General features: G+C 38.0%; 1 protein-coding gene across 16 annotated transcripts in view; it reads left to right on the top strand.

Moving 5' to 3' along the window:
• Map2k5 (mitogen-activated protein kinase kinase 5) overlaps window positions 1-24,518 on the top strand; it is a 243,479-nt gene that overhangs the window by 5,988 nt on the left and 212,973 nt on the right. For 14 of the 16 annotated variants that reach the window (XR_007343974.1, XM_015480492.2, XM_048793802.1 and 11 more), the window contains 2 exons: window positions 584-632; window positions 13,208-13,275. Coding sequence is in view for 13 of the 16 variants with exons in the window: in XM_015480492.2 (XP_015335978.1) it covers window positions 584-632; window positions 13,208-13,275 (117 nt within the window). In the remaining 3 variants the exon portion in view is untranslated. Of the gene's footprint in view, window positions 1-583; window positions 633-13,207; window positions 13,276-21,356; window positions 23,966-24,518 lie in introns of those variants that run through there. The other 2 variants (XM_048793803.1, XM_048793804.1) reach the window with 2 other exon arrangements.

The raw sequence follows: 24,518 nt of genomic DNA, 5'->3' as shown, positions 1-24,518 counted from the left end.
CAGGTTGCCTGTTTCATAACAGAAACCACATTTGTTGAATGTCTACAATGTGGCAGGTCCCAAGCTTATATTTACTATGTTATTTAGTTTTTACAGTACGTCCAAGAATATTACTAGATCCATTTTGGAAGATAATCAGATTGAAGCTCTGAGAGTTTAAGTGATTTTTTTTTCTAAGTCATGCATCTAACAAAGAGTTGAGATCCAAAACTAAGGTGGCCTGACTCCCAGACTCCTTTCTCTTTCCCCTGCAGTACATTCCATAGCCTCCCACAGAGGAAACCATTTGTGTGTGTGTGTGTGTAGGTACACAATAGTGTAGTTGCATGCTCTGTTGAATTGAGAGTAAAAGATTGTTATTAATACAAATCTAGAAATTTCCTGAAGATTTTTCTCCTTGGAACAGAGATTTAAAGTCTGAGAATACCTTGATGGGCTAAGTGTGATTATGAGCTAATGTTTTTATAGTTTATGTCAACATTTCAAAAAGCTTTCCCAGGTTCTCATATTTCCTCTAGGATTTGCCACATGTTAGCAATAAAGAAGATGGCTAATTGTGTTTCTTTATTCTTTCTTTGTTTAGGATGTGATAGGCCAGGTTTTGCCTGAAGCAACAACTACAGCATTTGAATGTAAGTGTGGCTTGAATACTTTCTTGACTATTTCTTTCTGCAGTAATATTTCAAAGGGTTTATGGGTTGTATTACTTTAGAAACTGACAAAATCAGATTATTTATGATCATCATATGGTACATTTAAATATTTATAAATTAATACAAGTTTAATGATGATACTGAACTGAGTAATATTTTCTTATTTAATCATATCTTGGATGTGCATATTTCTACAATATAGCTTTAATTACCAACATGACCTTTATCTGCTCTTGCTCCTTACTATAATAATATTGTGGGGCAAAATGAAAGGTGTAAACTACCTGTAGACCAATGATTATTGATTAAGAGATGTTAATCCTTTACTGCTTTAAAACATAGCAATGGAGTAGAGCTTTTATGTGAGCATTGCAATGGAATAATTCTGTTTTAGTGGGGCTTGGCAGGACTGCTAGGTGATGACAGGAACTCTTTGGGTCTTTTTTTTAATATATATTTTTTAGTTGTAGGTAGATTATTTTTTATTATTTTATTTATTTATTTTAATGTGGTGCTGAGGATCAAACCCAGTGCCTCACACATGCTGATAAGTGCTCTACCACTGAGCCACAACCCCAGCCTACTTTGGGTTTTGAGTCCTTTCCCTCTCCAATGAATTGGCTTCCAGACAGGGTTGGGATGTGCTAAACAATTGGTTTTGAAATGAACCATGTCATTGCATTGGAGGCCACAGTGTGAGATTAGTCAATAGCATAGGGGCCCAAGTCCTTGGAAGGATAAGGTAAGAGTTTGAACCGTGATTCCTATCGGTATTTGAAGAAGCAGACCAATGTTCAGCATCAAAATCTTTGTTTTTTTTTCTACATGATAGTGTACTTTTGGTTTCTGTTTTTAAAAAAAGATGGTTACTGACAGATAGTATATGGGTACCTCCTCTTTGGATGACAATCTGACAATATTTATCAATATGTGAAGTGTTTAAGACCTTTAACTCAGTAGATCCACTTTTGGAAACTACCCAACAGAAATAACTATAAATATGCCAAATGCACCTTAAACAAGGTGTTCATTGTGAGCTTATTTCTATTAGCACAAAATTAGAGGTAAACTAAATATCTAGTATAATGGATTAATACATTATAGTTTACCCATATTCTAAAGCTAAGCAGCAACTAAAAGAATGAGTTAGGACTTTATGCATGGACATGGAGAGGAAGTCAAGGGTTGAATCAACAAATAGTTGATTCATAGTATGATAATAAGATTCCAATTTATGAAAAATTCACCCCCCATGTGTATTTTGAGAGACAGGAACAGAAGAGTGCCTGCTGCAATTCTTTCCTGTTGTCTCCCCTGGAAGGCAGAAGTGGGACCTGGCGCAGTGAATGGAAGAGCACACTTTTTACTTTTTATATTTCCCTATTTTTTGAATAGTTTTCAATAATTATTATTTGTTTTCAAAAGCTACTATGAATAGGATTGTGAAGCTACTGAAAGAAATCTAAATAGAGGCTGCAGCACTGTATGTATTTCAGATGCAGTGTCAATAGCATAGTCTAGTGCTTCACGGTCCTACTCACAGTAGGGCTGAGGCTGCAGCTCAGTGGCAGAGCACTTGCCTACCATGTGTGGGGTACAGGTTTCGATCCTTAGCACCACTAAAATAAATAAATAACAAACAGATAAAGGCATTCTGTCCATCTACAACTACAAAAAAGAATTAAAAAAACAGTAATAATTATTGAAAAATATTATACCAATTAATAAAATAAAATATTAATTAACTGCAATAGGCTGTATTGTTGACACAGTATCTGAAATACATACAGTGTTGCAGGCTCTTCAGGGCTTTCAGTGGGCAGCCTGAGAGTCTGCATTTGCAGTATGTACTGTTACCAGAAGCTGTGCTAAGAGCATTCCATGGTCAGCGTTTATTTTAACCTTCACAAAGTCCCTACTTTGAAGGACCATTATCAGCTCCATTTCAATTGAGGAAAGGAAATCTCCTTTAAGGACTTCTCCTTTGAGAAAAGGACACCTTCTGAGGAATTTTCTCAAATAAGTGGTAAAATGGAATTTCTAGAGTAGATTCCAGAGCATATATTCCCAGCCATTGTGTTGGACTTGTTCTGAGAGTTATCATAATTAAAATCATGTAGTCTGTTTTTCTAAGCCCTGCAAAAAGCAGCTTACTTTGTACTTTCTACTTCTTGCTTTCTGGGTCCCCAGATGTGTGCCTACTCCACTGGTTCCCAGAGTTAGGAGTTCATATTAATAATAATAATAATGATTGTTTTTCCTGTCATTTATTGATGGCTTTCTCTGTGCTAGCCAACTCGTAGGTGCTTTACCTACTGGATTGTGCCTGTGACTTTAATAATCTGTATGATGGTTTTGTGAGGTAAGAAAGTTAAACCTATGGGGAAAGTGAAACTCAGAGACAGGTGAGTATCTCTGTTCTCTGAGTGGTGTAGCCCAGATTCAAACACTGCTCTTTGTAAAACTTGCACTCTTTATAACTAAGCATGTTGAAAACCTATGGAGTGTAAGTGTAGGAAAAAAACATTTAAACTTCTATGTTTAAGTTCTGTGACATGTGCTTTTCCTCTTCTCTCAGCAAGGGCAGCAGCTCTATACCCATCTACGACTGGACCAGTTTTATATGGAAAACAATGCAAACAGAAGCACACACATAGACAAAATAACAATAGGGCTTATTTTTTTTTGTGCTTGGATTACTGTGTACTTTCCATTACAGACTTGAAGTCCTAACTGGCTTTTCTTATGACTGTTCTAGGGTGGCTTATTTTTTTCTGAACCAAAAATCTGAACCCGTAAATGGAACTTATATATAAGAAATAGCTAAGAGATAGTTTATAAATTAATTTACTGGAATTTGGGGGATATATCTGTGGCTTATGGGTATAATGAACAGCCCTCAAATGAATACAACTTTATTCAAAGAAATGCTTAAGGCATTTAGTAAGTATTTAATACTATAAGCATATACCCAACATTAATTGATTTCTTATACAGGAGAGGTAGCATTTTATTCAGTGATATGAATTAAGCAGTAAGAGAAAGGGCAGATGTCAGATCTACCTGTTTTATATAAATGTAGAAAAAAAAAGAATATAGAAAACAGGGTAAAGATTAGGTGATGCTACAGAATTCTCTCACAGATTCTCCATCTTGTCAGTAAAACCTATGATGATTCCAGATGGGGCACCCCTCCTCCCCCCACTACATCTTTACTAGGACAAGCCACCCGCTGGTCAGCTGTGTGAGTGTTTTCCTCCTTCACTAAATTGTTGAGATACTTTGTGATAGATACTACACTTTATTTTGCTGTTGCTCTCTTCTTAGTACTGAGCATTAGAGCCTTAGAAGATTGTACTTGTTGAACAAAATGGAAAGGTGCATGTGTCTGTATTCAAATGGGAATTATAAAATACACATGATCTAAAGCTAAACAAGTAATTTCCTTTTTCGTATTGTTTATGCTATTGTCTGGGCATGACATATAATTTGTTGGTGGTGAATAATTCAGGCCCCAAATTCAAAACCCAGGGGTACAGAGGGGCAGAAGGTTTGTGGGGGTGACAACCTTTCTGATTTCTTGTCCAAGGGGAGTTAGGGCTGGTTGAGAGGAGGGAGGCCAGTCTGAGCTAAACTTGCCTTTTGGACTAGTGGTCCTAAACCTCTATTTTTTCTTACCCTTTTCATGTCCTTTCTCTCTCACAACTACACTACAAAGAAAGTACTTTTTTTTTTCTTTTGGATATCTGTTATGATATTTGTTGATGAGATTTTAAAAAAATTTTTATTTATTTTTATGTGGTGCTGAGGCTCAAACTCAGTCCCTCAGCATGCTAGGCAAACACCTTACCACTGAGCCACAACCCCAGCCCCAAAAGTACTTTTGAATAGTTACAGTTTGATTTGTTTTAAAGTGAAGAAGGTATAGATAGTCTTTTTTAAAAAGTCTAAGCAACACAGAAAAAAGAGAAAAGAAGTCTCCATTTCCTCAAGTCTTCTGATTTTATTGTTTTTCATAGTTAGCAATTTCTTCTGTATCTTTACAGAAATTTTCTCTGTACTATGTTCTACTTTCCCCTGACCCTACTAAATAGTATATATTACACCTCTTTCCAATATCTACTTCATTCTCTTGGATAACTATATTAAACTTAATTTTATGGCTATGGCTTAATGTAATTAATCTATTTATTGACATTTAATTGTCACCAGTTCTCAGTTTTAGAAAAAAAAATGCTGAACTCAACATAGATGTCTTATATCTTTCCTCGTTATGGAAATATGTTTTGTAGGATAAATTTCTAGACTTTGGAACTATGGAGACAGAGAGTACACGTATTTTAAATTCAATACCTAGTACCATGTTTGTTTTTCAAAAGTAGGACCAATTACATTTCCACCAATAATGCGTAAGAAAACCCATTTCTCTTTACTATTACCAACTCTGGATATTAGCAAAAATTTTAGTTAATGTCAATTTGATAGGTGAAAAATATTATAATACTGTTTATATTTAATTATGAATGAGCTTTATCATGTTTTTATTTGTATTTAATGTTTGTAAACTTTTTTTGGTCACCTTTGCCCATTTTTCTATTGTTATTTGTTTTTTAAAATTGATTTAAGAGTTTTCTTGTAAAGCAAATCAGCTCTTTGTGTTAACATGTTACAGATATTATTATTGAGTTTATTTCCATTTTTGTTTTTCCATAAAGAAGTTAAAGTTCGTACATGGTCAAATTTATCACATTTTCCTTTGTGACTTCTGACTTCATGCTTAGAAAGTCTTCCATGTTCTAGGATATTGAAAAAACATTCATCTGTGTTAGTTTTTCTTAATGAAGTTAACACACAGATACATATTAGTTATGTATATCAATATGTACGTTTGTATGTATCAGTTTTTAAAACATGCATTTTTTTATTGCAAAGATGAGGGTTTTTTTGCTTTTTATTTTAAAATCATACCATCTTCAGTTTATTTCTGTGAAAGAAATCAGGTAGGGATCCAGCTTTATTTTTCTGATAGACAGTTGATCTTATGGCAATTATTGAATAATTTGTCTTTTCCCAGATGTGAAAATATTTCTGAGATGAGGCCAGGTTCTATAACCATAAAAAATCCTGTATGTTTGCATGTGTGGGCCCTACATATGCGTAGGAGCCTGACATTCATATGTGCCCAGAGACCCCTGCTGGTTTTCACAGTTTCATTAGCAGATTAATGAGTGCATCAACACATAAGGTGATAAAAATCTACCATGCCCACTAATGCGTTTCCTGTGAGTGTCTGTTACACGTGTTCCTCTCCCTGGATTTTTCTCTAGACAAGTAAAATTACTTTGAAATGACTGTTGGACTGGTGTTGCTGGACAGTAAGATCTCAGTGGTGACTTAAAGGATGCAATTTGAATTTATATAGACAAATGCTGGCTCACACACATAGATGCCATGTGGTTTCACTTTTCCATGGCACTCTGACTTCACAGATTCAGGACTAGATCCATTATAAGTATTTTTGCATTTGACAAACTGCATCTGAATTTGATTTAGATATTTTTGTGTCTATCTTTAACCTGACTGTTTTATACTCATTTCTCTTTTTTTTTAAAAATATCTTTTAGTTGCCAATGGACCCTTATTTTATTTATTTATATGTGGTGCTGAGAATTGAACCCAGTGCCTCACACATTCTAGGCAGGCACTCTACTGCTGAGCCACAACCCCAGCCCCTATACTCATTTCTCACTGGATTTAATTCTTTCATTTGCTTTATGAATTTTTGGACGATTATTTTGTATTTTGGGTGGGAATCTTTATTTTTTTTCCATGTATACTCGTGTATTGTAGTTGTCCATAATAGTGGGATTTGTTGTTACATATTTATACGTGCACACAATATAGCAATATAATTTGGCCAATATCATTCCCCAGGATTTCCTCTTTCCCTTCCCTCTTCCTTTCCCCTGGTTCCTTTTCTCTATTCTACTGATCTTCCTCCCATTTTCATGGGATTCCACCCGCTACCTTTCTTTTACTTTCTCTTCTGTAGCTTCCACGTATGAGAGAAAACATATAAAAAACATATTCTTGACTTTCTGAGTCTGGCTTATTTCACTTAGCATAATGTTCTCAAGTTCCATCCATTTTCCTGCAAATGACATAATTTTATTCTTTATGGATGAATAAAACTCCATTATGTATATATACTACATTCCTTATCCATTCTTCCACTGATGGACACCTAGGCTGGTTCCATAGTTTTGGTATTGTGAATTCTGCTGCTGTTAACATGGGTAGGCGTGTATTGTTATAGTATGATGACTTTAGTACTTTAGGATGAGTACTGAGGAGTGGTATAGCTGGGTCATATGGTGATTCCATTTCTAGTCATTTGAAGAATATCTTTACTGATTTCCATAGTGGTTGTACTAATTTACAATCTTGACTGGGAATCCTTAAACCAACACATCATATATTATTTTAAATTAAACAGAGCATGACCTTTTTTTTTTTTTTTTTTTAATTTTTAATATTTATTTATTTATTTAGTTAGTTAGTTCTCGGCGGACACAACATCTTTGTTTGTATGTGGCGCTGAGGATCGAACCTGGGCCGCAAGCATGACTGCACGCATGACAGGCGATCGCGCTACCGCTTGAGCCACATCCCCAGCCCCCAGAGCATGACCTTTTAAAAGAAAATTGCAGTTATATAAGTTGTAAATCCTCTTAGAGAACAACTCTAATTGGTTACTAGAGTGACACCTGTAGGAGATACCTCATGTCTTAATAGCAAAGACAGTCTCACTAAGAATAATTGGGTAGGTTCTGCTTTCTGCTTCAGAGAACAGTCTGAGTCATAAGATATGTGGAAATATAGACTTCCATTTCTTAAACTGTTACAACAGTATGTATATGCAGAAGATAAGCTGTTGCTTATAAGCAAACTAGATAGTTTGGGGAAAATTTTCAATTCATAATAAACCTACATTGAGTTTCAAAGGTATTTCACATGTAAGAGTTAATTATGCATAGTACAATTTGAAGCAATTTGAGGAGAGCTTTAATTTATTGAAATTTTGGCTTGAAATATCCTTGATGTAAAAAGTCCAAATCCCTGTTAGTCTCATGGTAATCATTGTTGCTTATTAGTAATCTTACTAATTTGTATGTGAATTAAAAAGTTTAAATTTCTTTACCCAAGCACTGACTGGTCATTACTTGATGTCAGGGGACAGTGCTTCTCGTTTTTTAATCTCTAGAAACTCTACATAGTACGTGGCACAAAGGTGACTCAATGTGTGGTTCTGGAATGCCAGGATGGTTGAAGAACTGAATCAGTAAGGACAAACCTGGTGTGGCCCACCCATCAGCAATCCTCGTTACTCTCTCTTCAAAGTGGCTGCAGCATGTAATGACTTTGTGAAACCTCAGCTTGACCGGGCGCAGTGGCACCTGCCTATAGTCCCAACTACTTGGGAGGCTAAGATAGGGGGACTGCTTGAGTCTAGGAGTTTGGGGCCAGACTGGGCAACACAGGGAGACCTAGTCTCTTTAAAACAAAAAACTAAAAACAAACTTCCAGTTTGTTTATGCCACCACCGTCTCTCACCTAAACAGGAAACAGAAGGCAGTGATTTGCCTCCACACAGCCTCTTTTTCACACAGCAGCCAGAGTGCTTTTTTTCTTTTTGATCATGGGGATTGAACACACTGAGCTCTATCTCCAGTCCTTTCTTTAAATTTTTTATTTTGTATATGGTCTCACTAAATTGCTGAGGTTCTTTTAGGTGACCCAAGCTTGCCTCCAACTTGTGATCCCTCTGCCTCATTCAGGCTCCCAAATTGCTGAGAGCTCAGAGAGATCCTCCTCAGCAGGATCATGACACTCAAAATCCTTCAGTGACTTCCATTTCCATTGAGAGTTAAAGCCAAGTCCTCAAAATGCCCCACAAGTCCCTACATTTTTGCATCTGCCTCAGCCTTGTCCCACCATTACTTCTCTGAAATGCCCTTTCTCTCTTCATCTCTCTTTCTGGTTCAGCCACCCTGACATCCTCTCTGCCCTTAGAACATGCCAGGCAGGGCCTCTGCATCAGCTGCTCCCTCTGCCTGGAAGACACTTTCCCAGTTATCTGCATGGTCTGTTCCCTTATTTCTGTCACTAGGTGTGAGTTCCATGGGGCAGTGTTTTTTCTTTTTTCACTTTTATCTCAGTGCCCAGTACAATGTCTGCCACATAGTGGGCACTTTTTGTTTTCTGGAAGGAGAAAGGAAGTCAAAAAACAGGGAAGTAACCAGAAGGAGGGAGACCTGGAGCTAAGTGAAATCTCTTGGCCATGAAGGTGTGTCCGTAGATTAACTGTAGCCTTGAAGTCCTGCCCAGATCTTTAGACTCTTGCCCTGAGAAGGGATCAAAATAGATATCCTTTCTGATAATTTCTATAGATGTCTTTCTCACTTCTACAGTTATGTTTACATTTCTTTCATCTTGCCTGGGAAAAATGCCTTTGCTATAGTTCTAATTGACTTCCACCTGGCACAGAAGGAGTGTGACAAACGACATATAATATATTGCCTTAACTTTCTATTACTCTTTGTAGAAGCTCGATTGCTTCTCCCGACAAAGCCCTCTCGAGCCCCCTTCACTGCAATGGGTGCTGTGTGGCTGAGAGCTCCCCGGCGTCTGCTGTTTACTTGGTAGGCCATTCTGACCACCTGCTACCTGAGGCTGCCGCTCCTCTATTGGGCCTTTATGTTCCTCTTCTAGGTTTCCCTTTTGGATTGTATGTTGCTTCAAATAAAATCGCTAACAACATATGGCCTGTTATGATTCTCTTTTCCCAAACTCTGCCATTTTGTATATTTGTGACACACTACAGATTTTGTGAAGATTGCTTCATAATATTTGTTTACCATCTGCTGCACTCTATTTGGTATCTTGCTAGGATTTTTTCCTCCATTTTAAGTGACATTAACAAAATCCAGCCAGTACATAGACTTTCTGGTTCTACTTTTGCTTCCCTAATGTGCTGGAAAATCATATTACTATGCTCCAGGCAACTAGAGAAGCCTGGAATTCTCATTGTGAACCAGTGTGTCAGATCTGTCCTCCCCCCTTTCCCACCCCCCCATTTCTTGGTTATATCCAGTAATGCTTTTTTGGTCAGATGGCAAAGAACCTTCATGTATAAGACAGAAAGAGTTCAAATTATTTTTCTGCTTCTTTCCACTTAGTACCACTACTTTTCTGGTGTTCTTCACCAACACATTTATGTCGACACTCTTTGTGCCATTTTACTAAGTTTTTATGATTTATAGTTTCAGGTAGTGTAATTTTTATAGCTAACCCAGTTTGATAGGCCAATAGCCAGAACATTTGCTGGATGTGTTACATATATCTAACTTTTTTATTTAGAAAAGTATTTTTGGTTACTGTCGCACTGCGTTGCTCGGAATGTATTTCTGCTTTCTTGCCCTGCGCTCAGGTGTCTTCAGAGAAAAGTGCATTCTCACTTTGTAAGGTGAATGCTTTGCACTTGGGCTGCCAGGGGTCATAGACAGTTTCGATTTTGCCTTTTGGCCCAAAACACCAGTCTTCTCAAGGGAGTGGTTATTTTTCTACCTTAGTCTCTTATTTGACAAGAACCAGGAGTCTCAGTCTTAATTAGGCAACTAAGCACAGGTTTTCAAAAGTGAAACAGGCAGCCCCCCAAAAAAAACCAAGACCCACATAAATTTGTGTCACCTGTTAACTCCTAAGAGCTGTCAAGCACTGGGTCACAGAAGCCCTATTTTATCTCCAGGCCTTATTGGAATGCTCCCTTCAGCCTGCATACAGTCTTCCCCTTGGAGTCAGACCCTCCCGGGCAGCACCAACTCTCTGCCGCTAGGTTGGCAGCAAAGCATTGTCTCATAGCTCCTTTCTGTGGAACTGCTCTGCAAGACATTATTCTCCTAGCCCACTTCCCTCAGGTGTTTTTAATTTTTCCCCACTGTAATAATCCCTCAGGGGATTTCGTAGAAGTCTAGAATTCCAGAATATTTTATCTTAAGTAGCCTTAGTTACTCGAGGCTGACTTTGGAACTTAAAAGAACTCTCTCCCTCTCATCTTGATTTAGAGAGATTGTGATTTAAATGATATTTTTGGAATTTGTGCCCTCTCTTTAAAAGCTGTAAAAAGTTTTTTTGCCTGTTTACTAAACTCTATGCAACTCCCCATGCAAACAGTACCTTACTGAGGTCTTGTGTGTATTGAAGTTTGAATATAAGCAGTCCCTTTGTGACCATGATTGCTATAGCTAGTTCTTGTGCAGAAATGAGATGTATAAAAAAACTGCTTCCTTCAGGCTGGAACAAACAGTGTCTGACCTGGTTTTAAAGCAAAAGTGTAAAGTGCTGTCATGTGTGATAATGATGATATATAACATTATACTCTTTTACATTGTAACTGTTTTTTCCTTTTGTCTTCTCTATTTGAAAGAAAACTTTCAACTTAGCCTTGATAATGTTAGTCTCTAGAACCTGTATAAAAGCTCTTTTCTTCTGTTTCTATAGCTAGAATGACCCTCTCTCAGTTTGCCCCTAGAGAGTCTGCACCGAAAATGAAAGAAAGAAAAAGTGCTGGGTTCCTGTGTTGCACTTTATGTGTGTAACGTCCCCCAGGAAAGTCGGTGGGAATTTGCCTTCTTCCTTACTGGAAGAGACCAGTGTGTGCCTTTTACCCTGAGAACAGGTGGTCCCTGCTGGTGGAATACCAGTAGTGGCTCTTGATAACACCTATTTAGACAGAGTGACTGATAATACTGATTCTCATTTAGTTGGGGGAAATGTACAGAATGAACCAGGATCCAGGATCCAGAAGCAAATGCTTTGGAAAGAAGACCTGTGTGGGAGCTGTTGGCTTGGTCAGTGAGTGGGGCTGGCTGAGTGCTGCTTTCCATCACGTTGTCACATGTTGGCTGCTGAGGGGACAGGGAGTAGTAGCATTTTGCTTGGCAGTAGGTTAATTGAAAGAAAGCACAGACTCCTTCCCAAGGTCCCCATGGCCTGGTCACCAGGCAAGGGGACATCATCTGAACTGTGGCTGGACAGGAGGGTGGACTGCAGATGTGTGAGGGGGGAGGATGCATGAGTTGAACTGAATCAGCCTGTTCTTCTTAAAAGTGTCCTCAGTTCCTGGGGAGAGGTATCTGGTTTGCCTGGCTTGGGATTGGTCCATCTCTGCATCTGATCAAATCAGTAATTGCATGCTCAGGAGTGAACAGCAGTAACAAAATAACAATGCTTATTGTTTAAGTAGTGCCCCAGAGCTGAGGTGTCCGCCCCAGAGCTGAGGTGTCTTGCCCAGAGCCTGCCCCTTCCCACTTGTCACCTTGGGAGGCTAAGTGTATTGCTTAAGTATGTTTGATGTTTTTCTTTCAACTATGCATTTAGAGTCTGTCACATAGACTGTCAGGTATCCTCACTATTGACAAATTTTTATTTTCAGAATCAAGAAGTATCTAGCTAAATATTTAGAAATAGCCACAAACCATTCTGGGTACAGCTGGCAGATGGTGTGGGTAGGTAATCAGACCACCAATTTGATTTGGGGTTAAAAATGAGGTTTGATATTCTCACATGGTTTATCTTTAGGTTCTTAAAGCAGTTTTTGAAGAAATTTGTCAAAACTACTTTAAGACAGTTATTGAAGTAATAACATTTCTGATGAGGTGTCCTTGAAGATCTTATTCAAATGTACACATTCTGGTTATGAATTTTGTTGAGTCTTATTATCCTCTAGTCTTAGGACTGTTAAGCCTATTTCAAAATAATGTAACTCCCGTTTACTGCTGCCTTTGATAGAGAGTACCCAACACAAATGCAACTGGAAAGAGAGCACTGATAGGCAGGATGGGAGGTGGGAAGACCTGGGTTGGAGTTGCTTTGCGAGTTAACCTTACACCAGGCCCCAGGCTCCTCTTTTGTAAAAAGGGAATGAACATAATGGTGATGTCCACATCAGAGGGTTGTACCGAGGTTTTAAGGCAGTATTGCGTATGAAGTACAAATTATGGTGCCTCCCGTGTAATAGTGTTCAGTAAATGTTAGCTATTTTAATCATGCTGTTGGGATGTGGTAGATGATTTGAGCAACAGGAAGAAATAGAAAAGAATAGGATGCCATTTGGGAAATAAAGTACCGATTTTAGAACAAGACTGGCCTTTCTTTGGTTTTAAAAATTCTCCCAAACAAACCTGTTTCGTCATACTCTAGTTATATTTACTTTAACCTGGACCTAGGTCATGAATGATATGAACAGTATTTTGATTTTCAAGTGTCCCTAAATTTTAGTTCTTTTTTGAGATTCTAATTATGTTCTAAACCAAACCAAACCAAACCAAACCAAACTGAAAGCTAATAATCCTAACATCTTAAAAAATTATGTTGTTAAGGGTTTGGGTATCACGTTGTCAAAAACCCATTGTATTATTTTCCTATGCAGCATGGTTTTTATACATTAAAAGAATGAACATCTTACCACTAGCATTATGTTTCTTTTTAAACAGATGAAGATGAAGATGGTGATAGAATTACAGTGAGAAGTGATGAAGAAATGAAGGCAATGCTGTCATATGTAAGTGCATTACAAATGAGGACTGTTGTTAAAACTGTTAATGTGATCGAGCGTGCTGTTTCTTGGTCATATGAAGACATGTAAGTAAATCACAATTGCCATAATATTTTTCCACATAATAAATAAGGTTTTCAGATTTCCTTACGTGAAAGTTGAGGGCATTTCTTTTCAAAAGACACTTACTGATCATATCATGAACATTAAGAATAATGCGTCTTAATGACTTTTGCATTAGGTATGGTGCAGACTAAATGGACTATCAATTTCCTGTATTTTTTATGCAGTACTTAAAGTAACGGCTCATTAAAAACGAACCCCTGGGCTCTAAAAATTTTTCAAAATCTACTTTCAACTGGAGATCTCTTTCACCCTTCCAGACTATAGTTATAATGTAGCTGCAGGCTTAATATGGATACAGGATTTAAAGATGTATTCTCCGTTATTTTATGCACAACCCATCCTCCTACCCACACCCCAAAACAAACCACAGGGTTACTTACTAAATCAAAGAGATGTGAATATATCCTGAAATGATTTTTTTTTTTTGTATTTCAAATCTCTGTGAACATTTGTATTAATACTTGTCTGGGACTGAAATAAATAAGAAAGAGAAAAGGGCACATTTCTAGAGCTTGAAAAATTCAATGATGATGAAGAGACATAGCTTTCCTGAGCCCCGATTTGAGCTTTCATCTCAAGTTTTATTTTATTTTATTTTATCTAAGTTTGGAATCTGTTTACAAAAATCTTTTCCAGTGGTCTGGAGAGTGTTGAGTGGAAGTGGGAGATCAGGCTCTGTGCTGGCTTCCTGGCCTCAGGCAGATCACTTAACCTTTCAGTGCTGTAGTTGCCTCATCTATCAATTGCAGATAATAATACTTGTCCTTTCTACTGCACAGGGTCATTGTAGTGATCAAATGGGATAATAGATGTGAAAGCCTTTTGAAAAGTTAAAAGTTCTGTAGAAATGCAAAGTGGTGTCTTGGTAGAATTGAGAATCTAATCATAGCCAACAGTTAGGTTGTAGGTTTCTGATAGACTTCAGCTTCAACCAGGACATTGTTTCATTGTAATGAAAACTGTAAACTATCTGTATGGGTTTCCGCCAATAGTTTTAATTTAGGGTAGGAGGAAAGAGAACAAGAAGGATGGCATGATTAACAGAGCGTTGCATTCCAACCAGCACAGAGTAGGAAAAGTCAATTTCCCATTGACTTCCCATTAACTTATGTGGGAGTCTTTGTGTACTGAGAATTTAGAGCTGAACTCATCAGTACTTGAAAGGCAGAGTAGGATTGTCTTCAGAAAGGTCTAGCACTAGTATTGATAGATTGGCTAACTCTCCTGGGAATGGGACATTCTTATTTTTAGAAAACACACACACAGATGGGTTCTATTTTTCTCACATCCTTGACAGAGAACAGACATCAATATGTTTTCATTAAGTATTCAGCATACCCACCCATAAGAGATAACGTCCTTTTTAGAAGATCATAACTAATTGTGCTTTTTGAAAAATGTTGGTAAGTGTGATCATAGGGATAATAATAATCATTTCCCTCTCTGAGTGCATGCTATGTAAATTAAATGCCCGAGTTGTTGTTTCTTCTTCTTCCTTTTTTTAATTTAATAATCACTCTGAGATAGATACCACATTCCATGTTTTGTAAATGAGGAAACTGTGATTGAGAGACATGCCCAAAGTCTCAGGACTAGTTTAGAAATACTGAATTTAAGTCCAGCCTCTCCTAACGCCAAAGCCTGCACTCACTCATGGTTTTCCACTGCCTCTCTCCTGTCCACCATCTTGCAAATTCATACTAGGTTTTTAAAAAAATTTATCACCATTATTAAATTCCAAGTAATTTGTGTTTATATAATACCTTAGCTATAGTATATGAACAAAATAGTCCTTAGAACTTCTGGTTATTTTTTTCAAATGGAATGTTTAATTATTTTGTGTTGTAGAAAAATATTAGTCATGATCACCAACCTTACATTACAGGTCCTTAAATTTAGAAGTTCCCAAGATTTCTTAATAGGTACTTTTTAGTCCAAAAAGAGATCATCCAGTTCACTCATCCCCAAATGTTTGGCTTTCATGAATCAATCAATTTTTCATTTTCAGGTTAGGGGACAGAGAGGCACAGTAACTTTTAATTTTGCCAAATAGAAACACTAATGAAATAAGTAAACTAATAAAAATTCTCTATTATCATTATTTTATTAGCAAAGAAAAATAGTGGTAGTGATTTAAAGAGTAAAACAGTGGGCAGGGCATAATCTCACAAATAACAGTGATAATTTCATTAAAGTGAGTATTAGTTTTATGTATCACTCACTACTTGATTCTTGTTTTTTCTTATTTTTCTGTGGATGATTGAAAACTTTATCATGAATTGTCACTGGTTGGTAGGTTGTGGTCTGACTGATTGGATCAGAGTTTTCTCATTAATTCACCTAACAAAAATTCATAGGTAGGAACCTGAGCCCCATTCTCAAATTTTAATGTATTAAGGTAAAGCTCTGATTTTTTTTTTTTTGATGCTATTTCAGTGGGGGAAAAAATAAGTTTTTACTTTTTGTGGTTCTTAAAATTGAACCCAAGGCCTTGTACACATTAGGCAGTACTCCACCACTCAGCAAAATATTTTGAAGTGAATTGAAAATATTGCTGAGAGAGAACACGTTTTAAGTCATTTAAAACTTAAGTGGATTTTTTTTTCCTCCTCTACTTGTTGCCCCTGCCATCACATACCCTTTGTTTATGTAGAGTCAGGCTCTCAACAAGCATTCAAAAGGTAACGAGTGTTTAGAAAGCACAAACTACATGGGCTGGCTATCATTTTGGTCTGTTTTGGTTCCTCTGGTTGGAAATTCCTTTGGGATTCAGTTTTGCCATAAAAAAATTTTGCGTTGGTCTTTGTTTTTTCGCTTCAGTTTGGCTCTGAGCAAGTTTGATTGCAGGATTTGGTATAGTGGCATAGGGAAGATACTGATGGAGGACCATCTTTTTATTGTGAAAAAATGAAGCAGCTTAGATTTTCATATGGTATTCAATTGTGGTCACCTTAGTATTTATTTAAAAGCCATATGAGGAAAAGCAAAAGTAGGGACATTTTTACCATTAGTCCTCTAATCATTCTTTTCCTTTGATTACAAAGGTTAAGTGAATACACAGCCTAGATCTCTGTATAAGAATTGGGGAAAAAAATTGCAACATCTGAGTTAAAACTTGCTAAATTACGTCCCCCTCAGATGTAAGCATTTTCTGTCTTTGGGCCAACACAAGTGTAAGTTTTTATCAGTAATTTAAATAGATTTTTGTATTAGACTTGAAAATGTTGCCTTTTTAATTGAAAACTTATCAATTATTTAAATCGCTAGCTGCCTGAGGCTGTTAATTTTATGAGTGCTATAATAGTGGCATACAGTGGTTTTTGATACATGTGACATGTGGAATATTGTAGTAGTAAGGATTTGTCATGACAATAGGTTGTTGTGCACTGTTAAATAATAACCTACATATTAAACTGAAGTCAGTTGTCACACATTAGTACCGTTTTATGTAAGTTATTTACAAGTTGTATTCTTTACTTCATTCGATATATTTTTAAGAGATAATGAGAAGAAAACAAAGCTATAATAAATTGTCTTTTAAGAAAATGTAAAGTAATTTGGTCTCCAAGGAGATATTTAATGTATTGAAAGAATTCAGCAGCCAAGTGTTATTGCAGTGCCATTGTGAGAGCTCTCTGCATTTTGTTATGAGTTTGTGTTAATCAACAATCTGTTTTTATAGCGTAGTTTCTTGTAAGTTATGTTGTTAGAATATTCCACTTCTGGGATCCTGGCTTTTCCTCTGACACCATTGTATCTTTTTAATTCCTCCATAAAGTATTTTTTTAATTAGAATTTGAAATGCTTTATTAGAAAAAAATACACACAATCTACATATTCTGAAAACTAAATACCTGATCATTGCTAATTATTTAAAGGACCCTGTTAAATATTCCTTTAATGTAGTTTAAATTTTGTTGTTGTTGTGCTTATTCCCCCTCTCATTTTCTAGAAACATTGAAAATGGTATGCTGCTTTTCTCCTAGCAGTTCACTTTTGTTGTCTGGTAGTGCTATTGAGGCCCACTTCTAGGAGGGGGTTATTTTAATGCTGACCTCCTTTTGTGGGTGATCATTCATTGAAGAATTCAGCATCTTGCTTTGATAGATATATTCACATTTGTTTCTGCTAAATCCTGTGTCTAGTAAGGGCTTGTTTTTGCATTGATTCTGTGGATGCTGAGAGGCCTGTATGAATGGAGCATAGTATTAATAAGAATAATTTTCTTCATTTTGCCCATTCTCTGTTTATACTATTTTCCCACATTGCCAGAGAGTATGGGATGAGTTTTACTGTAATGTTTCCCATTATGGCAGAGACCTTGTGTTTTAATGAAGTGTAAGTATTCCCTTTGGTATACTTGACCATAGAGTACCTTGTTAGACCCTGGGTACCACAAGGGGAAAGTAGTTGTGACCTGTGGAGCATCTTGTAAATAGGGCTGTGATTAGCTTTTTCCTAGTATGCATAACTTGGAGATTGCCTCTAAAATCAAGCAGTTACTCAGGTAGAGTTGGAAGGGAACCTTAAAGGTCCTGTCTACCTCTTTGATTTTAAGGTACATTGAGTGCAACTGAGATCAGATTCAGAGGTGGGTTGGAGGCCACTTGGCTAGTTAACAGGAGACCTGGGCACATGTTCCCAGCGTCTTCAAGCTGCCTATTTTAAGTCAGGTTTTTGTTTTGGTATCTACTAAAGTTTCACTGAAGAAGCTTTGCAAATGCTCCCTTTTTTTCCTTGTGGTAAGAAATATGCTTTTTACTAGAATGCCAGTGCACCCGAATTTAAACAAGAATGCCAAAAATAGTCTACGGGCTTCTGAAGTTTTACAAATCTTGTTCTTACTGACAGGGCTGAGTTTTACCACAAAATTTGTTGCCCATTTAGGAGCTGAATGTTTAACAACCCTAGGGTCTTCTTCAAAGAGCTAAAAGGTTGGACTCTCGTTTTTTACATGGTGCTTTTATGTCTACCCCATATTAAATAGGGCCATATTTGAACTTACTGTGAGGTAACAAAATCAGCTCGGCCTTCAGTGAGTGGTGAGTCCCAAATTTCATGAATACACCTGAACAGCTGATGATACAGTGTATTCCTCAGGCAGGGCAGACAAATGATCAAAAGAGCAAGAAAGGGAAACTGAAGCAAAGAATCTGTTTGAAAATTATTCAGTTTATTTACTCAAATAACAGCATGTACCAAGCCATAAGTTAAGTTTTGTTTTGTTTTCTTATCCTTGTTTTCAGAGGCAGATATTTTAATCTTCTTCTCTGTGTCTTTCGGGAGCCTTGGATACCTTTGGAATAGTGATAAAAAGGCAGCATCCCCATCTTTAGCTCCCATTGTGAAATATGTTGGAGCATGTTTGGTGGTGTGGTGCAGAAGCATACTCAGATTTGCCTTAACAAGTGATTTATTAGGCAGCTTTTGGAAGCAAAGGAAAAGCATAGTCACGTCCCAGCCTTCATGCATCAGGACACTCCGGACTACTGGAACAGGAGCTTTGAACCACCAGTATTTTGTCATCTTTGGCTCTGCTCTCAGTTTAGCTCCATCTCTGTGAAGGGCTCAGTGCAGCCTGTTTATAAAGGAAAGTCCTGCTCTGTCTGCTGTCTCTCTGGCCTCATGGTCCTGCTTTATTTAAGTGGCAGGTTCCCTGAAGCTACTGTTTAAACATCAACATTAGAAGAACTGTAGAATCCCAGCAGCCTAGAAATTAGGTGAAAGGTCAGTGTAGACATTGCCTCAGGTTAACCATGATGAGGACCCTGGAAAGCTTCAGCAAGCCTCATCGGGAGAGGATCCCAGAAGTTCTGGATCCATTGCTGTATACAAATTTAAACTCCTACTGCCAATGCATATTACCTTAAACTTAGCCAAGTTGAATTTCATCTGCTGTTGGCTGCCCAACTTCTATTAAGACCATCTGGAGCTCCCAAAAGTCCTTTATGGTTTTACTATCTGAAACAAATAGTGTTGTCATTAAACTTGGCCAACTTGCTGTCATTTTCACTTTAAATCATTAATAAATATATTTATCCAGTAACAGTAGATTATACAACAGGCCCCAGAGTTATTCCTTGTTGACCTTTTCACTGGAAGACATTCTTTGTGATATTCCTTCTCATCATGTATTCAGTCCATGGCCACATGTGGGCCCTTGGTCTGGAGTCAGTTAAAGAAGAGCTGTGCACACTGTCGTCTCCCGGAGGCAGGACAGTAATTATTAGGGAACTGGGAGACCTGAAGCCAGGTGAGGAAATGTAACCACTGATTTGGTGTGCAAACTAGATTGGCTTCATGTATTTTTGACCACTGGGGCAGTTATGTGTTTTGTGAGAGGTCAGCATCACAGAGGAAAAGCCTCTTACTGTAAAGCATAAGAAGTGATTGAGAGAAGGCATAGCTGATGACATGTCTAAGGAGTGTCGTAATCGAATTTGTGGCCCGTTTGACAGAGTTAACATTGTTGGATTCTTCACTGGGAAACTAATAAATTAACTATGGACTGCAAATAGTTGGTTAGTTTATTGATTATTGCTGTAATTACTGACTGAGCTACATATAATGGGGTATGCTTGCAGTATTGACAAAAGAGGAATTTGAAAATTTTATCATTAGTGGGAAAAATCCAGCGTGTGTATTCCTCATCAATGAAAAAACTCCACCAATTATGTTGTCTGTTAGAAGATGTGTTAAGGAGAAATTTAGGAACTTGTCCCCTTATGAATGTAGGGAAGAACACTAACGGGGCCTGATGAGTCCTTCGTGAGTGAGTTCAAAGGTTGGCCAGTGAGAGCAGTTGCTGTCTGCACACTTCCTCCCTGGGAAGGCCTGTGCAGCACCTGCTGCATGCTGGGCACTCGACAGCAGTGGTCTCCAAAGGTTTTGGAGACACGTCCTTTTTTGAAAATCTGAGGGAACTTCTTTAATCTTTTCCAAGAAAATCCACATAAGGCAACATCACACATACAGTCTGAGCTTTTAGGATCTCCTAAAGCCCATATAGATCCCAGGTTAATACCTCTGCCTTGTGAGATAATAAAATATACAAGACAAGGTCCCTGCTCTTGACGAGTTTCCAAAAGAGAAACAGGCAGTCTTCCTCTTGATACCCCACTACTGTATTTTATTATTCATAATACTGTAGTGATTATGGACAAGGTAGGGGATACAGACTCAACCTCAATAAGCCAGTTAGTTAAAATTACCTCTATACTTGGTCCAAACATTTCCAGTGATCTCGTTTAGTGGTTTCCACATCCCCCTGTCATCATGAACACTTTGCTTCTAGGTGCTCCTGCTTGGAGATGGGAGATTCAGGGCACTGTGCCCTGTTTCAAGGACTTTTGTAAGAAGGCATCCCATTTATAATCTCTTTTAATTTTGACCTTCTTTGTACCTTTATAAGGTGAACAAGGTGGGTGTTCTTCCCATTTTTATAACTGAGGATACTGAGGCACAACTCTGTGCCTTTCTCTAGGTCCACATGACTAGTAAACTGAGGCCTGGGCTTGAGCTCACTTGCTTGCTGATTTGCTCACTCACCTGTGTATAGCCGGTTTCCTAAGAGCAGTGTTCACTAGATGGCGGCACTCCGCCAAGCGCTCTGCTGGGTGGTGGGGCACTGGGAGCACATAGTTCGTGTCCTCCTCAGGGTTGTTGGGAGAGTCGCAGAGAGAAAACGGAGACCAGTATGAGGGGACTAGAAAACTCATCATTATCAGGCAGAGTGATAAATGATGCGGTATGCTTAGGCAGTAGGTGCTCCGTGAGCACAAAGGCCCACCTAATCTAGCTTTGGGGACAGAGGAGGCTTCTCAACTAGGAAGAGTGCTCCTGTCACAGGGAACAGTATGCTTGAAGGCTTAGCAGTATTGGATGTCTGGAGCTGCCTACAAGATTCAGTCTGTTTGGATGGTGGGGAGGGAGGTGGGTCAGATCTTGGAGGGCCTTAGCTTGAGGGTACGGGAAATGACAGGGCCACATTTCTTTTCTCTGGAAGGTGGCTTGGGGGAGTAAATTTGAAGCACAGAAGCTATTTAGGGGGCTGTTTTATGTGAAAGACAGTGGAGGCCACAGGACTGTTGAGAAGGTAATAGATTTGGGAAGTGGGGAGGATGTGATGTTAATAAGCCTGGTGATGGAATGTGGAGACAAGGAAAGAGATGATCTGAATTACTTTGATTTATGGTTTGGAAAACTGGGCTTATATAGCAAACCCAGTCAGCAGAAGACCCCTTAGGGTCGAGGGAGGGGAGGGGAAGGCAGGGAATTTAATTTGGGATCTGTTGCTTTGGAGGAGGCTCAAGACAACCAAGGGGGTATGTTCCAAATCTTAGGAGAGAAATCTGGGCTGGAAATAAAGATTTGTGATTCATCAGCTCCTAATTAGTCTCAATGACTCCTTTGGTAATTGAAACCTTTGAAGTGGCGGAAGTAACTCAAGGAGAGTATGTAATGAGAAGAAAAGGTTGGTGAAGGACCATGGGGAGCTTTGCACTTAAAGGAGAGCTGGGCAGAGGGCCACTCACAGGAAGCTGAGAGCAGTGGTTGGAGAGGTGTGTGGAAGGCTGGGGGCACCAACGACAGTGGATGTCACCATCTGTGCAGATGGCTTTGTGCTGTGTCCCCAGCCAGGGCACAGGGCTGAACCCACACAGGGCACAAGTGACAAAGTCAGCAGCCTACCTAGCAGTCCCATTTATTTAGTTCAATGTTTGAGGAATGAGAAATAGGAAATTACCTATTTTTTAACTCTCAAATAGTAAACATGTATTTTGTTTGCTGAGAGCATTTTTCTTTATTTATTGGTAAACCTTTTGTTTTATCTGTTAAGTGGAGGAGATGGTACTCCTAGAATGCACAGGGGTGTGACAGATTGAATGGATGAACATAAGTATGAAGTGCTGAGCCTAACACACAGCTGTTCAGTGGGTGAGAGTTGTTTTATCTCTGCCTTCATCTCTTTGCAGTGTCGGGTTTGGAATCCAGGCCTCAGCATGCGAGGCTAGCACTCTACCACTGAGCCATGTCCCCAGCCCTCTTCTTTCTTAATAAAGAACTTATGCCTCGTAAAATTAAACTGTGTTGTTTTGGAACTCAAGTTTTTTATGCAGCAGATTTCCATGAAGAAAAAAAAATTTAATTATTGATTGAATTGTACTGTTATAATTAGAATTAGGTTCATAACAAATAGGAACACTGTCTGATAAACTCTCAAACAAAAACAAAGCCAAAAATTGTTCTTGTTATCCCCTTGTTGAATCTGGCCTTCTGTTTGAAATTAATTAGATTTTTGGATAACTATGCTAAACTTTGTCACATCCTTATTAAAATTGCTTAAGGATTTTGAAGAACATCTCAGAGGGACTCTGAAACTAATATGAGCCTGGTACTGGAGATTCCATTAGCAACTGCAAAACTGATTAATCTTTTACCCAGTTAGCTTATTGATTATTGCTGCAATTACTGCATGTGACAGATTATGCAAGGCATAGTAGCAGAAGACACATTTTAGAACTGCTGCTCATATATTCAGTTTGAGCACAACATTCTGTACTTTCTACACATATGTTTGCATTTTTGAATGCTACAACAGGTCTAAGATGGAAAGTACTGTGCTTAATATTGCTTCACTGTTAGAGGTTCACTTTTTCATTTCTAACTAATATTTCATTATGGTTTAACGTGCCTTTTAATTCTATTACTTTCAGTTTAATTTTTGAGTCACATAATAATTCTTTGTGACAGGGTAGATATTTTTATGCTCATTTGAAGAAAACTAAGTTTGTTCAGTAAGGTTAAATGACTGCAGAAGGTTACACAAGTTAATGAGTGACAAAATCAGGATTTAACCCTATTTCAATCAGTAAATATTTATTGAGCACCTACTGTGTGCAGAGCTTTGTCTTGGGGTAATAAAAACCAAGGCAGGATTATAGAGGTTAAGATAAAGAAGTTGTTTGTAAGTTGTGGCCTTGTTACTGTTGCTGGTCGTTTTGTCACTTTTCTGTTCAAGTCATGTATCTTGGTGTATAAGTTTTAAGGGTTTTGTTTTTTTTGTTAAGTTTGTTTTCTCTTTTGTTTCTGGTTAGTAGAAGCCTTACCTTTGTCATCACTGATTATTCTTATCACTATTTAAAATCAAATTGGAGAGAATCCCCTTAAAGAGTATACTAAAAAGACATGGAGAGAGAATCAAGATCTGAAAATGGCTCGCTTTGCAGTTTATTAGTTGATGTCTTTTGTTCTCATGTGAGTCTTACAGCAGTCCTCTGGGTAGACCTCATCTTCACTTACAGCTGTTGCTTCTCTGGGATCATGTGCTAGGATTCAGCTAGTGCTGACCACTGGGAGTGAGCCCTCTCACTCCGCCAAGTGCCTTGCTCATCTTACTGGGCAGCAAGGCCTTGTAGTCTGGTGGGACTGCTGTATGCTGAAATGTACCACACATATGCCACATTTTATCCTTGTTCCATAGGGAACGCTGCATCTGCAGTGGCCAGAGCTCTGAGGCCTGGTACCTTCTTGGTGTTCACCTGTCCCTCATCAGACCTGCCTGTCAGAGGTCAGCTGTGTGCAGTGAGTCCATACTGTGGGTTTGGTTGCCATACTTCATGGTGTGTCCTTTATGGTGAATTTGCTCTGTGGAATGCAAGATTCCTCATTCATTCAAACACAGACTAACCCAATATGTCAGCAGGAGGAAGGAAATAGACTTGGATTTGGAAAGGCTGTAAAAAAGAAGGGGGGGAACTAACTGCTCTAGGTAAATTGGTAAGTAGCATATATCATAACTATGATAAGGTTAATCATACTACAAATCATATTACAAAGATTATGTTAATCATAGATTGCTTAATACTTCTCACAATGGCTATAAAAGTATATGTTATTTGCTAGTTGGGTCTGCACATACCTAAAATGAAAGGAAACCATTTTTATTTATTTGTTTTGTGAGATAAATAAATAAAGCTGGAAAACAGGTCAATTTCATGCATGCAAGGTTTTATAGTAGGAAAAAAATGCATTGCACCTATTCTGACCCTTTACTTTTGAGGTTATTTGTTTTCAAACTTGACCCCAAGCACCAATTTCAGACAAGTCTATAATTAATTTGT

The sequence above is a fragment of the Marmota marmota genome, unplaced genomic scaffold, assembly GCF_001458135.2.
Source record: "Marmota marmota marmota unplaced genomic scaffold, marMar, whole genome shotgun sequence".
NCBI classification, from domain to species: Eukaryota; Metazoa; Chordata; class Mammalia; order Rodentia; family Sciuridae; genus Marmota; species Marmota marmota.
Note: the sequence above shows the minus strand (reverse complement) of the source record. Positions and strands in the feature narration are given on the sequence as shown.